Below are 20079 nucleotides of genomic sequence, written 5' to 3' on the forward strand. Positions count from 1 at the left end.
TATTTTATTCATTTGGGGGGTTCCCATAGTTGACAGAAAAGTGCAGCATTATATTTTAGCATATAATCTTCAGGAATTTTTAGACTTAGCTCATCATAAAAGTAAAGCAATTATTTGTTTGTGTAGAGCAGGGGCTACTAGCAACAGGCTGTGAAGCTAGCTGACTAATATCAGTTCCAACACTAACTAGCTTTCCCTCATCGTGTCAGTTTCCTCATCCTCAAAGTGAAGATACTTTTTAAAAGCTTAAAAAAAAGTATTTATCTCACCTGTGAAATGGGAATACTGGTAGTAATTTTTAAAAGCTTAAGCAAAAATTTCACCTTGAATCTTACTTTACTTAAGCAAGAACTTACCCCATTTTTACAAATTGAAAAACATGGTAAAATATTTTTGTCTTCAGATATATTTTCTACCCACTCTCTATCTACAATAATAAAAGACAAACATGCAAATTGACCATACCTTTGCTATGCCGTAAGCCACACCCACCAGCCAATCAGAGCGACTATATGCAAATTAACCCAACCAAGATGGCAGCCGGCAGCCACGGAGCTGGAACAAGCAGGAGGCTTGGTTGTCCCAATGATGGAGGAAGCCAAGCTTCCCGCTTGCTGCGGAGGGCTCTGAGCTCCACTCAAAGCAACCAAGTTTCAATTATAGAAAGTAAATAAACCCCAGATACCTGATTTCAGCCAGCCGTGGCCACGGAGCTGGAGTGAGCAGGAAGCCAAGCTTCCCTACCGTGGCCGGCTCTGAGCTCTGCTCAAAGCAACAAAGTTTCAATTACAGAAGGTAAATAAATCCCAGAATTAAAAAAAAAAAGAAAAGAAAAAAAGGAGAGGCTGGGAGCTTCCATCACCGGGGGGCTTGGCCAGCCTGAAAACGGCCCTCAGCCCCTCACCCAGACTGGCCAGGCACCCCAGTGGGGACCCTCCACCCTAAAGGGGGTGTGGCCAGCCTGCAAACAGCCATCAGCCCCTCACCCAGGCTGGCCAAACCTCCATGGGGTGAGGGTCCCCACTGGGGAGGGGGGCTTGATCAGCCTGCAAACAGCCATCAGACCCTCACCCAGGCTGGCCAGGCACCCCAGCGGGACCCCCACCCTGATCTGGGACACCCTTCAGGGCAAACCAGCTGGCCCCCACCCATTCACCAGGACTCTATCCTATATAATAAAAGGGTAATATGCAAACTGACCCTAACAGCAGAACGACTGGGAATGACTGGTCACTATGACACACACTGACCACCAGGGGGCAGACGCTCAATGCAGGAGCTGCCCCATGGTGGTCAATGCCTTCCCACAGGGGAGCTCTGCTCAGCCACAAGCCAGGCTGATGGCTGCCAGTACAGCGGTGGTGGTGGGAGCCTCTCCCGCCTTCAGCAGCGCTAAGGATGTCCGACTGCAGCTTAGGCCTGCTCCCTGCTGGCAAGTGGACATCCCCCGAGGCTCCCGGGCTGCCAGAGGGATGTCTGATTGCCAGCTTAGGCCCAATCCCCCGGGGAGCGGGCCTAAGCCAGCAGGTGGTTATCCCCTGAGGGGTCCCAGACTGCGAGAGGGCACAGGCCTGGCTGAGGGACCCCCCCCCCCCCCGAGTGCACAAATTTTTGTGCACCACTATCTATAGATATATAAAAGGCTAAGCAACCGTCTGACCATCTGACCAGCCGGTAGCTATGATGCGCACTGACCACCAGGGGGCAGAAGCTCAACACAGGAGCTGCCAAGCTGTGGTCACTTGGCAGCGGCAGTTCGGTTCTCGGGTGACACACCCTGGAACCAGAGAGGAGGGAGCCCGGTTCCTTGCAATTCCTCTTGCACTCCAGGACCCCTTGGGGGATGTCGGAGAGCCAGTTTTGGCCTGATCCCTGCAGGCCAGGCCAAGGGATCCCACCTGCTGGAGGGACCCCGCTTACTCCGCAGACGCCCTTTGAGCCGCGGCACTGGCCCAGGTGCAGCCGGCTGGGGAGGGACCATAGGAGGTTGGCTCCAGGGGGTGTCTGGCCCATCTGGCTCAGTCTTGCCCCGCCAGCCACCGCCTGGGACCACCTGCATTAATCCCTGCACCAGAGGGACTAATTAATTTCCTTTCAATGTGCACAAATCCATGCACCAGGACACTAGTCCTTACATAAATAATTATAACTTAAATTTCTACTTGCAGTCCTTATTAAACCACAAACCACCATACAACATATGTTTCTGACGATTTTTTGTTGTTTTAGACTTTGGCTTGTCTTAAGATAACATTGTTAGTTATGAAGTTATTTTTAAAAAAGAACATTTCCTTCAGAAATTCCTATAAAAATCATGATGGAGCCATATCTGAGTTTTTTAGATATTTTTTGTTTTTTGTATAGGGGCACTTGGAAAAATCCCCATTTTCACACATGAGAAATTAATTTAAAATGAACAAAGAAAGTGCTAATAAAGGAAAAACAATTCAAAATGTGCAGCATGTTTGTGAATGAAGGATGTATGGGGGTTGGGAGGAGCTTTCTCTTTGTGATGCTGCTGGGAACTTGAGGCTTAGCGCCGGGGCAGAGGTCAGACGCAAGCAACACTGAAGGTGAGTCCATAAGTCACACCTTTGCTTTTGAATCTCAGTAACTTATATTTTTATAAAGCCCAGGTCTTTTTGTCGACCCCCACGTGTCTTCTGATTGCCTGGACTCTGGATCCTCCAAGGCACCCAAGGCATCCAGGCCAATGGCCACTCACCCTCTTCCTCAAAGAGAAGTCCCATGTGTCCATGCGCCTCGGCTTCTTTCTTCCCACCGTCAATTTTGATCAGTTCAGCAATCTCAAAACATCGTTTGTAGAAGTGGTTCCTTACCCACTTGTCTTCAGAATTATTGAAGTAACAGGCCAGAGCATACAAGTTATCATAGACATCTTCAAAATATTCTTCAAAGAGAGAAAAACATCATAAACCGCATTAGAAGAATGACACATCCCTTCAAATGGCAAACCGATACAGTGACATTTATTTTCTATTTTTCCTTTAAAACATGATTAACTACATTTAAAACTTGAAATGCAAAACTTAATGTATATTAACTATGAAAGTAGTTGCATTAATTAAAGAATATGCATATGAGGAAAGCAACAAAAAATCTTCCCCCAAACTAAGCACATGTTAGAAATGAACATACCCTTTGGTTGAATCACTAGACTTTATATATAAGACAAAAGACAACAACATATAGTAGCAATGTGCTCAGTGCTTTCAGAATAAATGAGTATGTGGTTATCATAAAAACCTTTCTCACTAAAGATTAAAAAGTAAATACAGAGAAAGCAAGGTTTCTTAACTATGGCAAAAGATAATGTAAATAATGTAAATGAAAATGGCAAGGTTTTTTACTTAGAAGAAAAACAATCATGGGGATTATAAGAAAAAAAATCAAGAATGAGTGGATTAAAAACTGTGATACATCTACACACTGAAATACTATGCTGCTATAAAAAGAAGGAATTCTTACCATTTACAACAGCATAGATAGAACTGGAGAGCATTATGCTAAGCAAAATAAGCCAGTCAGAGAAAGATAAATATCACATGATCTCACTCATTTGTGGAATATAATGAACAACATAAACTGATGAACAAAAACAGATCCAGAGACAGAGAAGCATCAATCAGACCGTCAAACCACAGAGGGAAGGTAAGGGAGAGTGGGGGTAAGGGGGAGAGATCAACCAAAGGACCTGTATGCATGCATATAAGCCTAACCAATGGACACAGACAACAGGGGTTTGAGGGCATGAGTGGGGGGAGTGGGGGGCGGTGAAGGGATAAGGACATATATGTAATACCTTAATCAATAAAGAAAAGAAAAAAAAGAATGACTCAATAAGCTCCATCCACTTTCTAGCAATATTTCTAGCCATAAGTGACCAGCAATGCTAAGAAAGAGTGAATTTCTATGCTTTTGTTTTCTATGAGTCCTTTTTTCTGCTGAAAATGCATTAATACTAGTCATCCCTGTCACTCAAACAGTATTAGTTTATTAGTTGTTAGTGTGTTAAAGCTACCCTTTCCCCTGAAGTGGCATCTGACCTATTTGTACTAAAAAAAAAAGTATTAATCCTTTGTGAATCAGTCTTGTAAATCCCACTGTCATCAATCATAAACTTGAATCAAAACATTGTGTGTTTATAAATTGTCTCAATCCTGTAAACTCCAATCTATTGGTGAATATGAACAAATTCAGAATCCTTATGTCTTTTTGCCTTTGTGCAATAAATATGTGGTAGCCTCTGGATTACCTTTCCAAGGATTTAAAAAACACACAATCATTATTATTCACTGATATATTCCTGAAAAGATTACAATTGTGAAAAATATTTATACATTCCCCACAATCATTCCTGTAAGATTAAAGTTGAATTGCTTAGAAAAATTGAAACTAAGCTTACTAGAACTGTACATAAGTCACTCCAATGTTCCAAAAGAAATTTCTAAAACCAAAGTCATTCCTTTACATATATTGCTTCATAATTCCACGGGAAATTAGATTTACCTCAAAATAGGTTTTATACCTAAAAATAAAGTAAAACTAAAAAGTTTTCCCTGTTGGCCTCCAGAGAGCCATCCTGCAGCAGCACAGGTGAAAATCGGAGACTAACTTGAGGTATTTACTTCAAAACCATGCGTTCATCTCAGAGCTGGCTTCTCCCACACGTGATCTTCCCATTCTGAGTCTTCTACCTACTGTGAACAGAGCACTAAAATCTGTGGTGTAGTATTTTATATTCTTTGTCGTATTTAGTGATTAGAGAGTCATTTTTAAAGCCTGTAATTAAAATACTTCTTCTCTTCCATTTTTAAAAGTTATATAATGAACTTTTAAAAATATATGTAATGCTGAAATAACTTTTCTATTTTTCAGTAATTCGGCCTTATTTTTCAGTAATTAGGCCTTAATAGAAAAACATTTCTAACATTTCATAAATAAAGTTTTGTGGGTTTTTTTTTTAGAATGGGTGATATGAACTATCAAGATAAATGGAATTTTTTCAGAGTAATAAGTATAAAGGGATATATTCAAGTTTTTAATCTTTGTGTGATCCAAATATATGGCTTGTATTTTTCACATTATAAGCAGCCTTTACTCTCCTTGAATTATCTGCAGGTTTATTTATAAAATAAAAATCAACTTTATTTTTCATTTTTATTTAGATCAGTATTTATTAAGCTACCTAAAAAAGGAAATTCCATGATAAAATAAATTTGGGAAATTATCTTGCTAATTTCCCTCCTTCAGTAAATACATTGGCATGTTAAAGGCTCTGGTAAGTCCTGCAATAAACTAACCTGCCTGACATTAATGTTAATTCACATGATGTTTCTCAAACTTATTTCATCAGAAAATTATTTTTGTTTTGCTTCACATAAAACCTATCAACATCCTGTGGAACTCTGCTTGAGTAAAATATACTTTAAATATCCTAAGTAAATGTTACCAGAAAAAAAATTGCTGGTTAACCCTTGGCAATAATTTAAAGTGGGCGGTGAAGACTTGGCGGGGGAAGGGGGGTAGGAGAGGGCAATGGAGAAAAAAAGAGACATATGTAATACTTTCAACAATAAAGATTTATCTAAAAAATAAAGTCAAGTGTAAATAATGTTTGAATTATCTATTGATTCAGTTGCCCATTACCATTATTGTCATCTCTTCTCTAGCCCCATGGGGGCACGGGGCCATAACCATAATGTTACAGATGGTACAGAGAATACTCACAACAACGGGTAATATAAGAAACATTTTCAGGGACAAAGAAACACTTTAACAAATGGAAAATAATCCAAAAAGCAATGACTGGCTTACTTTAAAATACTTCTTTGCTAGAAAACAGAAAATGTTTTGTAAAATAATTTAAGTAAGTCTAGATTCCCGTTCTGGAAATCTCAAGAGACAGAAATGACCCCAAGATAAGTATTGTTAGTGCCACAGCTTTGATAACATGAACTTCATGGTAACTTTAGAGTGATGGTCTTTTCAATGAGAAGAAATGCGAATGCTCAGAGATATGCTACTTCAGAGTGAATGTCTCAGATCTCATAACCATATGCAATGGAATCTTGAGGTACTATTAACAGATTTCTATATATTACCTGAAGCGTGTGTGTGTGTGTGTGTGTGTGTGTGGATTAATCCAAGTTAATAAGAGTGAATGTGCATATTCCTTACCCATTTCCTGGGATAGTCTTAACTCAAGTAACAATTTTCTCCCAACAAAATTCATGTGTTAAATGTGAAAAAAAAGTATACAAAATTTTAAAAAGAACATATAAATGTTTTATATGTCCTGCAATGGAAGCATTTCCAATAATATTTATTGCAATAATTTTAATTTTCTCTATTTCAAACAGGCAAAAGCCACTGCATTTTGATGGAGATAACCCTATAGAAGAGTAATTTTGGGCAAGAGGTGATTTTGTTCCATTTAACAAATGCAACCTTGGTTACCATGGATATATAATAGACCACTCAGTAAAGAAATATTTATTTTCATTATTTATACCATGTATATAAGATATTGGTTATTATAAAATTTGGACTTTGCTAATTTTTGGAATTGGAGAAACATTTTTACTTATATGTATAGTTACTTTTCTTTAATAAAAGATTATAAATTAAAATGTTTTCTACCTTAAAATGGACTATTTAGCATTTTTAGTTTGCTTATCATTACAAAATGCTTTATGATAAGTTTCTCATATTAAGGACACTTTCTGAAGTGATGTATTTGACTCATGTTTATTCTAATTAAATGAAAGCCTCTATTTAAAGCCTTTAGTGAATATGATGATTCAACTTGAAAAAAATGACCACTGGACAAATTTAATCTTGATCAATTATATTTTCAGTGTAAATATCACTTCAGAATTTGTGGTTGATATCAGTATGTAGGTTTTTTAAAATAGCATTTTTTTATTTATAAAAGTTAATTTACAGAGAAATTGTATGTAAATAACATTTTAAAATTTGCCCAAGTATTCTATTTTAAAAGTCAATTCTACAGTTAAATTCTTCTCATAATACAAATAATCACCTCCTATTTGCCCTCCCTCTCTCTCTCTCTCTCTCTCTCTCTCTCTAGTTCACTTATGGTGGTGGTGGTAGGATTTTTGTGTAACTCATATTTGTAAGTCAGGTCACAACCTGATGATAAATACGTATTGACTCTACTATGGATGTTGAAAGACTTCTTGCTATCTTCTGATGCTGTTTCCATGGCCCCATCAATTTCCCCCATTGTAGCATTAAGTAACAAAATGTTGCTAATATTTTTTCATAGAAAGGCCTGAAGTAAAATGTAGACATTGTCATGGTAGGGCATGAGCTTCTCTCTTTAGGTCCTATGGTACTTACACACAAGAAGTTGAAGGAAAGAATAATTTAGAATACCAAATGTATGTCAAAATCTAGGATTTCCAGTCTTTGATGATATAAAATGACTAATTTCTAATATGCAACTAAGAAATACAAATGACAACAACATCAGTACTATAGTAGAGATTAAAATATTTTCTTCACTACTTGAAACATAGTGACTTTCTGGAAAATCTTAGGAAACACAAAAAAAGAATCTGTTAGAAACAATGTGATGAAGTACATAAAATTAACAATTTTATTCATAATTGTGATTTGCAGCTTTTAATTCTTCTCACTATCTAATCTAATAAAAGGGAAACATGCAAATTGACCGTACCTTTGCTATGCCCCAAGCCACTCCGACCAGCCAATAAGAGCGACTATATGCAAATTAACCCAACCAAGATGGCGGCTGGCAGCCACGGAGCTGGAGCAAGCAAGAGGCTTGGTTGCCCCGGCGATGGAGGAAGCCAAGCTTTCTGCCTGCCCTGGCCAGCTGTGGCCTCCGCTAAAGGCAACAAAGTTTCAATTATAGAAGATAAATAAATCCCAGAAACCTGCTTCCAGCCAGCCTCCACTGGGAGCTTGGGTGGCTGGGGGCTGTGGCCCGCCTGCAAACAGCCCTCAGCCTCTCACCCAGGCTGGCCAGGCACCCCAGCAGGGACCCCCACCCTGAAGGGGGTAATATGCAAATTGACCCTAACAGCAGAACAACTGGGAATGACTGGTCACTATGACACACACTGACCACCAGAGGACAGATGCTCAATGCAGAAGCTGCCTTCCCACAGGGGGAGCTCTGCTCAGCCACAAGCCAGGCTGATGGCTGCCAGCACAGCAGTGATGGCGGGAGCCTCTCCCGCCTCCTCAGCAGCGCTAAGGATGTCCAACTGCAGCTTAGGCCTGGTCCCCACTGGCAAGTGGACATCCCCTGAAGGCTCCTGGGCTGCCAGAGGGATGTCTGACTGCCAGGTTATTCCCCCGGGAAGCGGGCCTAAGCCAGCAGGTGGACATCCCCCGAGGGGTCTCAGACTGCGAGAGGGCACAGGCCGGGCTGAGGGACCCCCCAAGTGCACAGATTTTTGTGCACTGGGCCTCTAGTTTACTAGTAAAAATTCTGATTGAAATCTATAGCATTTATTGATGAAACCCTCAAGTTCCATTATACAAATACTAGAAAATCAGTATACTAATTTTCAAATTATAATGCTCTTTGAAAGTATTGCCTCAGTGAAAGTCAATATTCAGTTCATAGATAAAGAAGAACTCTGGAAAGTTTCATATTTAATGATACAGAAGATTTTAATACACTGGAAAGTTGTGGAGATGGTATTAGGTGCTATTCCTTGTCTCCTCTGGTTTGCAATGACAGTACCACAATACCCCTGTGTCTGGGGCAGCCCTGTGATTCAAGGTTCTGGCACTTATTCCATAAAGATGCTTATTTGACTAGGTTGAACTGTGCTAAGATGTCTTAATGTCTCAAATTCATACATGAAACAATTTATTTTTTAGTATATTTTTTATTGTTGACAGTATTACAATGTCTCCCATTTCCCCCTCCTTTGTTCCCCTCAATTTAGACCCAACCCATCTCCTCAGGGCTTCCCCACCCTATGGCCCATATCTATGGGCTATGCATATCTACATATATAAAAGCCTAAGTGACCATTGCAATGAACAACTGGTCGACCAGTTGCTATGATGCATATTGACCACTAGAGGGCAGACGCTGAATGCAGGAGCTACCCCCCGGTGGTCAGTGATCTCCCACAGCCAACCTCCCGCGGTCCCTCCCCACGGCCGGCTGGCCCCGACCGCCCTGGTAGGGATTTGTGAGATGGCCTCAATCAGCCCCGATCACCAGCCAGGCCGAAGAACCCTACTAGTACACAAATTTGTGCACCGGGCCTCTAGTAAGTATATAAGTTCTTTGGTTGATCTCTCCTCGTTCCCCCACCTCCGCATCAAGGTATATCAGTATACCAGAAACAATTTGTAATCCTCCCTGCACTTACTTTTCCTTTCAGCCACCTCAGCCCTGGTCAGGTAGTAGTAGAAGTGATCCAGCTTATCAGGCTGCTCCTCCAGGGGTTTCTGCAACCAGAAGACGGACCTGACCCTCGCAGCCTCCCTCAGGGCTTCCCACTTCTCCATCAGGGTGAAGAGCTCAGTGAAGGACTTATGATACCCATCTCGCAGCATGTCCACACAGATGTTCTTCTTGTATGTGTTCCGGTAACTGGGAGCGAGAATCAGAACACCCAAAATGTTATTTTCATTCTTGAAGTCTGTGCAGTGTTTTTATCCTATAATAATGAAAGGTTGAATCATGTTGCCTTTTTTTCCTCCGTGAAAGCACTGAAAACTAACCACTGAAGAACTTCAGTTTAATGAAAGATGCCAGGAGCTATCCAAACTCAGTAGTTTTAATAAAATTACATTATAAATATATCAATTCTAAAGCTGAGCTCCCTTTGATATGGACAAACAAGCTAGATAGTTGACTGATGTCCTAGTCTGTCTGAGCTGCTGTAACAAAATATTACTGAATAGCTTATCTACAAAAGAAATTTATCGCTCACAGTTCTGGAGGCTAGAAGTTCGAGATCAAGGCGTCAGTGTGGTTTGTGCTGGTGCCTTCTAGCTGTGTTGTGCCCTCACATAGTGGAAGGGGCTAGGGATCTCTCTGGAGCAGTGGTTCTCAACCTTCCTAATGCCACGACCCTTTAATACAGTCCCTCATGTTGTGATGACCCCCAACCATAAAATTATTTTTGTTGCTAATTCATAACTGTAATTTTGCTACTGTTATGAATCGTAATGTAAATATCTGATATGCAGGATGTATTTTCATTGTTACAAATTGAACATAATTAAAACATAGTGATTAATCACAAAAACAATATGTAATTATATATGTGTTTTCCGATGGTCTTAGGCGACCCCTGTGAAAGGGTCGTTCGAGTCCCAAAGGGGTCGCGACCCACAGGTTGAGAACCGCTGCTCTGGAGCCTCTTTTATCAGGTACTAATCCCATTCAGGAGGGATCTACCCATGACCTGAGCACTTCCCAAAGCCCCTATTTACTACCACTTTTAGGGATTAGGATTTCAACATATGAATTTGGGGCACCAAACATTCCAGATCATGGCAATTGATGACATCCAAAAATACTTGATATACTAGACTTTTACCAAAACAAAACAACCAATAACCTGAGCAAAACAAAAAAAAGTGAAATATTTTAATATCAAAGCATGCAGTCTAGAGTAAATGGTTTCACTGTATGTTATGGAGGCTCATTCATTCATTCATTCATTCATGCAGAATATGTTTGCTGAAATGTATTACTAAATATATTTTTGAATTACTTATGTTAAAATTACATTATCATTTGTTAGATCAATATTTCACTACTAACTTAATAATAAATCATATGCAAGGAGATAAAGTGACAAGTAAATATTCTATTTATTTATTCAAAAAATAGCTATTGAGTTTCCTGTTAAGCACCAAGCACTGTTCTAGACCAATTAGGTTCAATGCCCTGGGGCAAGTTTGCATTCTCATGGGAGAAAACAATCAACAAATAAGCAAACAAATAATAAATAATTTCAGATGCAAATTGCCATGCAGGAAATAGGGTGGCTATTATTCCACTAAACAAGAATTTAGAGACCAAATGATATAGCTTTATATTAACTATTTTGCACTCCTCTTATTTATTTATTATATATTTTATTGATTTTTTACAGAGAGAGAAAGGGAGAGGGACAGAGAGCTAGAAACATTGATGAGAGAGAAACATCGATCAGCTGCCCCCTGCACACCCCCTACTGGGGATGTGCCTGCAACCAAGGTACATGCCCTTGACTGGAATTGAACCTGGGACCCTTCAGTCTGCAGGCCGACGCTCTATCCATTGAGCCAAACCAGTTAGTACACTCCTCTTTTTAATAAATAGAAGAAAAATATTTAGAACAACTGATTTGATGTGATACTACTTGCAATAAAAATTTCAGTGTGGAGTGGAAATAGACTAGAATTAGTCAAAACATCCAAAGTTCGGATCAGAACACCCAGGTCTATGAAATCCCCCTCAACCTCATTTCTTGTCATCTGTGAAGTGTGCATATTAATATATGCCATACCTACATGGCAGGAGGAAATAACATTTGAGTTCCTGCCTTCTAGTCATGAGAGAGTGTGGAGAAGAAGCAACGGGATGCTGTGAAAGCCCATGTCCTCTCTCCTCCCCTCCCCACAATGCCATAGGAAGGGGATGAGTGCTAAAGGCTGTTGTGTGGACTGCCCACTGGGGACAGAAGGAGGACACAGCTACGACTCTGAGAATAAGAAGCACTGAGGAGGGATGGAGTGAGTCAGGTCAGTATATTTCCAGAGCTGATGGAAAAGGATGGATCGCGTGCATCAGAGATGGACATCTGTATAGAACCCCACAGGTTAGGGAAACATTCAACTACAAGAAAGAGAAAACTGGCCTCACATTGCCTTCAAAATGAGAGGTTTATATTTCTCACAGAACGGGATGCCTAAAGGTAGGCTGCTACTGGCCTTGGTGCAGTGGTTGGCAAGTTCAAGGCTCAGGCCTTGAACGTTATTTTAACCTTTCCTTCATGCTTGTCCCCTGCTGGTCACTGGAGGGCTTCTCCAGCTCCCAATGATCATTTCCACCTTCAAGGCCACAAAAAAGGAGAGGATGGGATGGCACCAGCTGTGTCTATCCCTATTATTGGGGAAAAGAGAAACAGTTCTGCAACTACTAACAGATGTCCACTTTGGTTCCACTGGTCAGAACCCTGTCCCACGGCCATCCTTGCTATAAGGAGACTAGAAAAACAAAGGTTCTGCCTGTTCTAGGGCACCTTGCTACCCTAAACAAAACTGCAGTTATGTTGGCAAAGAAGAAGGGAGAAATGGATACAGATAGGCAAAGTCAGTGTCTATCACAGGTCCTAGATCAAGATCTGGAAGTGAACGCTTACAAACCCCGGCGCTCAGGGATGCCAGATAAAGCTGGGCCGGCTGCCCAGTTTAATTTGAATGTCATACAATGGAACTGAGGGAAATGAGGGAGATAAACAGAACCAGGTAGATTCAACACATAGTTAGGAGAGAAAAATATTGATTACTTGATTCATGAGTGAATGTTGGGGGTGATGGAACAAGAGGAGCTAGGATGACATCAGGTTTTTGGAGGGGGTGATTGCTAATTTGCTGAAGAGGGGAACACAGAAGGATGAACAGTTTTGGGGAAAGATAATGAATTTGGATTCAGAAAACTTGAGATTGAGGAGCCTAAAAGGATACCCAAGGGGTAACCCCAAAGAGAGTTTTGGGTGGCATAGGAGGGCTGAGAGGACAAGGGGCTGGAAATCCAACCAGGCTGCAAACAAGCACTGGCGCTAAATGTAGGTCGATGCCTGAGCTGCCAGCATGTTTTCCTGTGGGTGAGGAGTGCATTCTGGAGCAGAAATAGTCTAAATGAAACAAAATTTAGCAGAATAGTCTAAATGAACCAAAATTAGACTATTCATTTTAAACAATAAAAATAAACACTAGATGAGGCCATCCCGGTTCTAATCTCACCTGGGACAGAGATGCAGAAAAGCACCCTCTGGTCCATTTCCCTGCCTTGGAAGGCGAGGCTGCCTGGGTTGGACTGGGTCCTCCCAGAATGCAAAGTACTTTGGAAACGGCAGGTCCCACGTTGTGTCCTCTCAGTTGGACCTGATTTCGAAGATTCCCTGGGCACAGGTGGGTCAGTGACTCCAAGTAAGCCACTGCCCCTTCTCCCAGGTTTGAAAGTTGAGGTAAGAAACACAAAAGTGCAGAAGGTTGTTGGAGCTCAAACCACCTGGCAGCAACATCCCAACGGGGGTCTCAAGTAGGTCTTGCTACCTAGACCCATTCAAGATTCAAGGGTGCCAGGTCTTGCTCTTTTCTTTGGAGCCAGTTCCCCCCTAAATTCAGCAAGTTACCCAATATCCTGCCCATAAAATAATTTCCACTTTATTTAGTCAGAATCCGTTTCTGCTGACTTTGACCAAAGAACACGGAACTGATTCAGAAGGGACTGGACTAAACTTGTTTCCAAGACATCTTTCAACCTCAAAATATCCACAACATGTAACTAAAAGCAATTTTTAAAATTTCAAGTACATTTTAAAAATAGACCACTCTTTGCAAAAGACATTTCAAAAAGAATAGTATTTCAGAATACATGTTACTATTCTAATATCTCTATTTTATATGTGTGTGTGTATACACACGTATATGTGTCATTCTTTAAGTCTTATTACTAATATTTGAGAGCAAAAAAGAGCAGTTATAGTGATTTGCTAAATAGGTTCTTATTTATACTTTACTAGAGGCCGGATGCACAAAATTCGTGCAAGAGTAGGCTTTCCTTCCCCTGCCTGCTGGCACCGGCTTCCCTCTGGCACCCGGGACCCGGGCTTCCCTCCAGCCCTGGCTTCTTCCGGAAGGACGTCTGGTTTAATTAGCATATTATGCTTTTATTATTATAGATACTTAATGTAAATAATTTCTTTTACCTGCAAAATTTTTCATTTATTACAACAAACTGGCTGGGTATCTGAAAATAAAAATATATGTTAATTTCCACCATTATATCATATTTGGACTTCTCAGGTTTTATATTTCATAACAGACAACCACAGCCAAGGTTCACTCACTTTATGGAAAGGAATTTTTAAAAAATACAAATATAAATAGAAATGGAATGCAAATTCATTATTTATTTCACTTGGACATGAAGTGATTAGTCTCTGGTTTCATTTACATATTAAAACAAATATTAGTTTAAATTAAAATATGTCCTTTCTAAATATCAGGAGAAGAAAAATTTCCTTGACCTGAAGTCACTGTACTGAAAATTGAGAATTCTGGAAAAACTTATGGGGAGATTTGATCGTGTGGAATTTGGGAAGAGTTGTCCTGACAGACAGCAGGCCATCCATGGAAGCAGAAGTTGCGACAGTTGCGGGTGTGCTGGACATCTATGGATCACTGGCCTAAGGAAGATCTTTGCCACTGCAGATACCTGAGGCTGCCCTAGGCTAAGGGGTGCCCTGGGGAAGAATGGATTTAAAGAATTAAGCAGCCATGCATTTAACATGGACTATATTACTACTAGTCAAAGACATTATTCAATAGAGATTATATGTAAATATTCTGAATTTACATCAAAATTTCCCTAAAAAATTCTAAAATTAAAAAATTCTGTAGACTGGCAGAAAGTAAAACTGAGCAATCTCGAACACCTCCACAGCAGCTGAAAGTGTGGAGATGCTGGGGAATGGGGAGCTTTCTGTTAAAAGGCCATGGAGATATTATATCATTTTTAAACTCTGCCTGAAACCATTTTTGAATAGCTACCATTTATAGAGCACCTAAGTGTGTCAGACACTGTGTGGACATTATTTCTAACTCACACAGGAACTCTACAAAGTACTACTTCCATTTTTTCAGGTAAAAACAAAAACAATAACAACAACAACAACAACAACAACAACAAAAACCTGAGGTTGTGACTTGCCCAAAGCCAGTGATGGCGAACCTATGACATGCATGTCACAGGTGACATGCGAACTTATCTTTTTGGTTGATTTTTCTTTGTTAAATGGCATTTAAATATATAAAATAAATATCAAAAATATAAATCTTTGTTTTACTATGGTTGCAAATATCAAAAAATTTCTATATGTGACACGGCACCAGAGTTAAGTTAGGGTTTTTCAAAATGCTGACACGCCGAGCTCAAAAGGTTCACCATCACTGCAGCCAAAGCAATACAAACTAATAGAGGCAGAGTTGGAATTTGCACCCAGGTTTCTCAGACTGGAAATCTTGCATTTTTTTTTTACTTTACCACATTGCTGCCTACTATATCAAATATTGTTGATATTTCTCCTGCTCCTCCTTCTGCACAATTTTCTGTTTATTTGCATTGATTCTTTAGGAATTTGACATAACCGAACAGTTACAATGTAATATGTAATTTCAATTTGTTGTTTGGATCCCTGCTGAATTGGGGGCGATGACAGGCGTCATTCTGTGACTCTCCCAGAGAATCCCTGTCCTTAAAACGAGGGAGCAGACAACCAACGGCATCCATGCAAAGCCAATTGAATAATGTGATCACCACTCAACGGTGTAAAGTCTAACAGGGAAAACACCGAAAAAGACAAACACATGAAAGGATGAAAAGCACACACTTCTACAAAAATGAACACATGAATGAATGGAATGAGTAGATATGACAGCTTATTTTATTCTCTCTTACTTACAGACTTTCAAAATCAAAATGCATTATCAGCTATTCTATCACAGAATTAATAGATTTAACATATTTTCTTTATACTATAAACTGAAATACTGTATCTAGGTGAAACTTCACATTCAGTAAAATATTTCAAAAGCAATTCAATAAAAAACCATACTTTAAAAAAGATCATAAAATTTTTATTTAATCTGACAAAGATAAACTCAAAAGATATGTAATATCTAATCAAAAGTCAGGATAATACTTTTATTCCATTAAATTAATATTTATAAGTCACTAGTGGGTTATCTTTGTGTCAGTTATAAGAGTCTTACATTCATATTGTAGGGATAAATGTTATTGGAATCACCTATGGGATAATTACATTGACTCTTAAATTAATACTTAAATAGCTTCAGTTAATATAATTTCCATGGAATAAAGTGAGTCACTATTCTTAGCCATACTTTTCAGTGTGGGTAGATATTACGTATAATTAGAACGGGGAAAATATATTTTACACACACACACACACACACACACACACACACATGGATAACAATCACATAAATTATTTGGTTATGTTTTATAGTTTTTCATGAAAACGACAATTTCCTCCAAAAAAGCTAAAGCAAAGATACAGCATTTTTCAGCATATTAAGAGAAATCAGAAAGAAAAAAAAATTAGCAACGTTTGAAATGACTTAACTTTAAAAGCATATAGAATGATATCACAATGAAAACTGAAAGCATTTTTCTTAATTTTACACATTTGTTTTTTAACAATGATTAGTAATAGTGTTGATTAATGCTGATTAAGAATCACACTACCATCACGCATACATATTTTTGTGTAATAACTATTTGAAAGTTGAGCTTTTTATGACCTTTAGTTATTTTCCAGGTACTTCAAAATATAGCAAGAAAAAAAAGTTTCAATATAAAAAAGTCTCTCTTCAAATTTAAAGGATTTCCAATGAGTTGACTGGTCTCTGGGGGCATCTACTGGAAATTCAGCAAACTGCAGTCACTTCATGTAAATTTGATAACTTTCATTATCCATCTTAATACAGATATTATTTTAATTGATATGCAAATAAGGTGGCACTCAAAGAAGATAAATGTAAAGTTATGCATGGTATTCTATCTCATCCATCTGGTAACAGCAAAACATGTAACTGTCTATGAGATCAGTTAACAAATACTCAACTCTTAAAAATGTAAATAGGGCAGATGGCATCTCACAGATGAAGTTTTCAAACCATTCAATTCTCATGTTTGGAAAAACTAGAAATATATTTTAGAGATAAACATTCACACACTTAGTGAGGCATTTTGTTAATCCAAATTAAATATATATAAAACCCCTTTTAAAATTATGATTTCTCTAAAACAAAGACACTTTGCATCTCAGTATATCCACAAGTCATAAATAACCTGATAACTGCTTATTTTCTATATTACTTAAATATTTAGGAGTTAATATCTCAAAAAATAGAATTTGTTATACTTGGGACCAAAGAATCTATCCTTTCCAATAATTAGTCATTACAATTAGATTTAATCATTAAAATGAACATTGTTATTAATTTATCCTAAACATTTTAGCAGAACATCCTTAAAGAAAAATGAACATATAGTGAACATAATATGATCACTGAAGCTTAATTTTTTTAATAAACAAAGTAACTCATACTGATATTATTGGAGCTATGATTAATCATATAATAGGAGTTTTAACATCATAGCCATTATAATAATCTTGATTTTCTTTGTAAAATTTTAATCATATTTTCTTATCATAATATACTTCATATACTGCTATAATTTAATCTAAACATCCTCCTAATAAAGATTGACATATATAACATTTTAGCTTCATTACAAAATAAATAATAAAAGCGAAATACCACTAATGCATATATTAGTTTATACTGCTCCTGAAAATTTATTAGAATCACTGTCCAAATAAATAATCAACTGAAAAAACTAATCAACATAAAAATGTTATCAGCAATCAAAACATTAATAACTGGTAATACAGCAGGATTTTGGTTTCAGTTTAGATTAAGATTTATTTTAGATAGCTGGATTTATTGATAACTTAAAAATAAATACATAAAATCCACCCACAAGAGGTTTTGTGATTTTTCTAAGCAATTAGAAGTTTACTAATTTGAGTCTTTAGAGGAAATTGTTACATATACGTTTTGCTTTATATTTTTTGAAAATACATATTTGTATCTCTTGATAATCAAAGTTAGAAAGCAAAGTCAGACTTTCAACATTTTAAAAGTATATATGCCAACTGAAAAATGCTATTTGAAAAACACTATTTAATCCAAATCAACCTTTAATTCATTTTTAAAAAATCTAATAATAAAAATAATAACAACAATAATAACTAAGGAAGTTTAGCTCATAGTATTTTGTAAATTGGACTGTTACTAATATAAGTATTTCAACAAAAATAAAATATTAAAAACTTTGATCAGCAAAGAATTCTCTCAATAGCACAATAAGAATTCACTTCAATATGGGTGATTTATTTTAGAATATACAGGATATTCATGTAGAATGAAACAAAGACAGATTCAATATGTTAAACTGATATTTAGCAAAAAGGCAGTACTTTTTGTGAGATAATAAATGTTAATCAATCTAATAGAAATTTTGCTGGTGGTTGTTACCTGGTATCACAGGAAAGCCATGGTTATTTAGTAGACAGACTACAATCCTTTTAATAGCTTTAAATAATTCTTATAACATAAAGGCATTTTTTCAGGTACATACCCTGTTGAAAATGATTTACTCAAGTGATTCCCATTCAATCAAATATTTGAAGTACAGCGATTGTAATCAATCAGAAATGAATAAACTATTCATCAGTCAATATAAAGTATTACCAAAATATCTACCCACGGCTTCCACATGTTTTCGTTACTGAAAAATCTTTACTACACTTAACCACATTTTTAAAAAGTTTTTCTTTAGAAATTTAGTGAAAAAGCACTGGAAGAATACTCTGTATGAGGTTAATTACAAATAAAATCTTTATAAATACTCTTATTACTTGCAAACTCCCTGGAGAAGTTAATATTTTTTAAAAAAGATGTTTTAATACACAGATCATACATGGAAAGGTATAAAATGAATGTCATTGTTTAAAAAGAATTTTCAGTGAAAGTATTTTCAAGCCAGAAGTACCTCAATTGAGTCCAGACAACTTTGGCTAAATAAGGCAACCGTATTTACTAGTATTGTTGTTGGTGTTGCTGTTTTTTAAATTTACACTATGACTTTCCACTATAGGAAAACAGTTATATAACAATTGTATTAAATTGGTTATATTGTTACTTAACCAATTAAACATAAGCTAAAAAATAAAGCTTGAAAATAATCTTAGTTTTTGGATTGAGTTATAATTATTAAAAAATCTGAATAACAATTCTGTTATGTTCTGCATCCTAATACAATGAAAATGAACCATAAAAAGGGAGAAAAACAAAATATAAGCTTCATACTACATCACTATGAACAATGGACTTCACACACATGTAAACATGATTACATTAGCTCATCACTCCCATATTTTTGTTTAAATTACTATTTATAATTTTTAATTAACATAAAACTCCATATAATATATCACTGTTTTTTAAAACATAATTCTGTGATTGCTCTCCAAATTTTTTGAAATCTTTTAAAACAATTCATCTCAAATGATATTTAAATTTTTCTTTCAGTTCTTCATCTACATATCTTTATAAATAAAAGAACTACCAAGTTTCCATATAAATTGAGTGAAACATCAAACTTTTAATAAAAATGTAAGGCTGGAGAATATAAAGTTAAAACTTAGTAAAAACAACAAGTTGCATTAAAAAGAAAACTTCAGCTCACTGTGCTCTTTTTTTACTAAAGTATGTCATACATTTTATATTTTCAAGAGTTTGACGAGTTTTGCAAGTAAAATTCTGTTTCCTCTACACTTGCTAATAGTCATGAGAATCTGTAGTTTGCACCTTCCCATTAAAAATGTATTGTATTTTTTTGAAATTATTCACCCCGCCTTTTATCCAGATCGTGTCTTTGAAAGGAGGAAGTAGATAATAAATGGAATAATTCATGATTTCCCATTAAATATGAAACTTTCTTTTGCAGAGTTTAGAAAATGAAGTTCTACATAATGTACAAAAGTTGATTAGAACTTTCTTAACCTTTTCAAGAAAAGCCTTTCACATTAAACAACTGTATGAAGAGGTTTCTTTGGAAAAAGTAAACTGATCAATTCTTTACACCTATAACTTTATCACATACATTTTAATTTTGCTCCTTTCAAACATATTTCCTTACAATATTATAATACTATAATACTT

The 20079-nt window shown here is 37.2% G+C and overlaps 1 protein-coding gene across 1 annotated transcript in view; it reads right to left on the bottom strand.

The window, feature by feature from the left end:
- TTC29 (tetratricopeptide repeat domain 29) overlaps positions 1 to 20079 on the bottom strand; it is a 99908-nt gene that overhangs the window by 63009 nt on the left and 16820 nt on the right. Inside the window, exons 4-5 of the mRNA XM_023752838.1 lie at positions 9408 to 9631; positions 2726 to 2911 (exon numbers count right to left, since the gene is read on the bottom strand). Of these exons, the coding sequence (XP_023608606.1) occupies positions 2726 to 2911; positions 9408 to 9631 (410 nt within the window). The remainder of the gene's footprint in view (positions 1 to 2725; positions 2912 to 9407; positions 9632 to 20079) is intronic.

Source organism: Myotis lucifugus, unplaced genomic scaffold, assembly GCF_000147115.1.
Source record: "Myotis lucifugus unplaced genomic scaffold, Myoluc2.0 scaffold_1, whole genome shotgun sequence".
Taxonomy (NCBI): Eukaryota; Metazoa; Chordata; class Mammalia; order Chiroptera; family Vespertilionidae; genus Myotis; species Myotis lucifugus.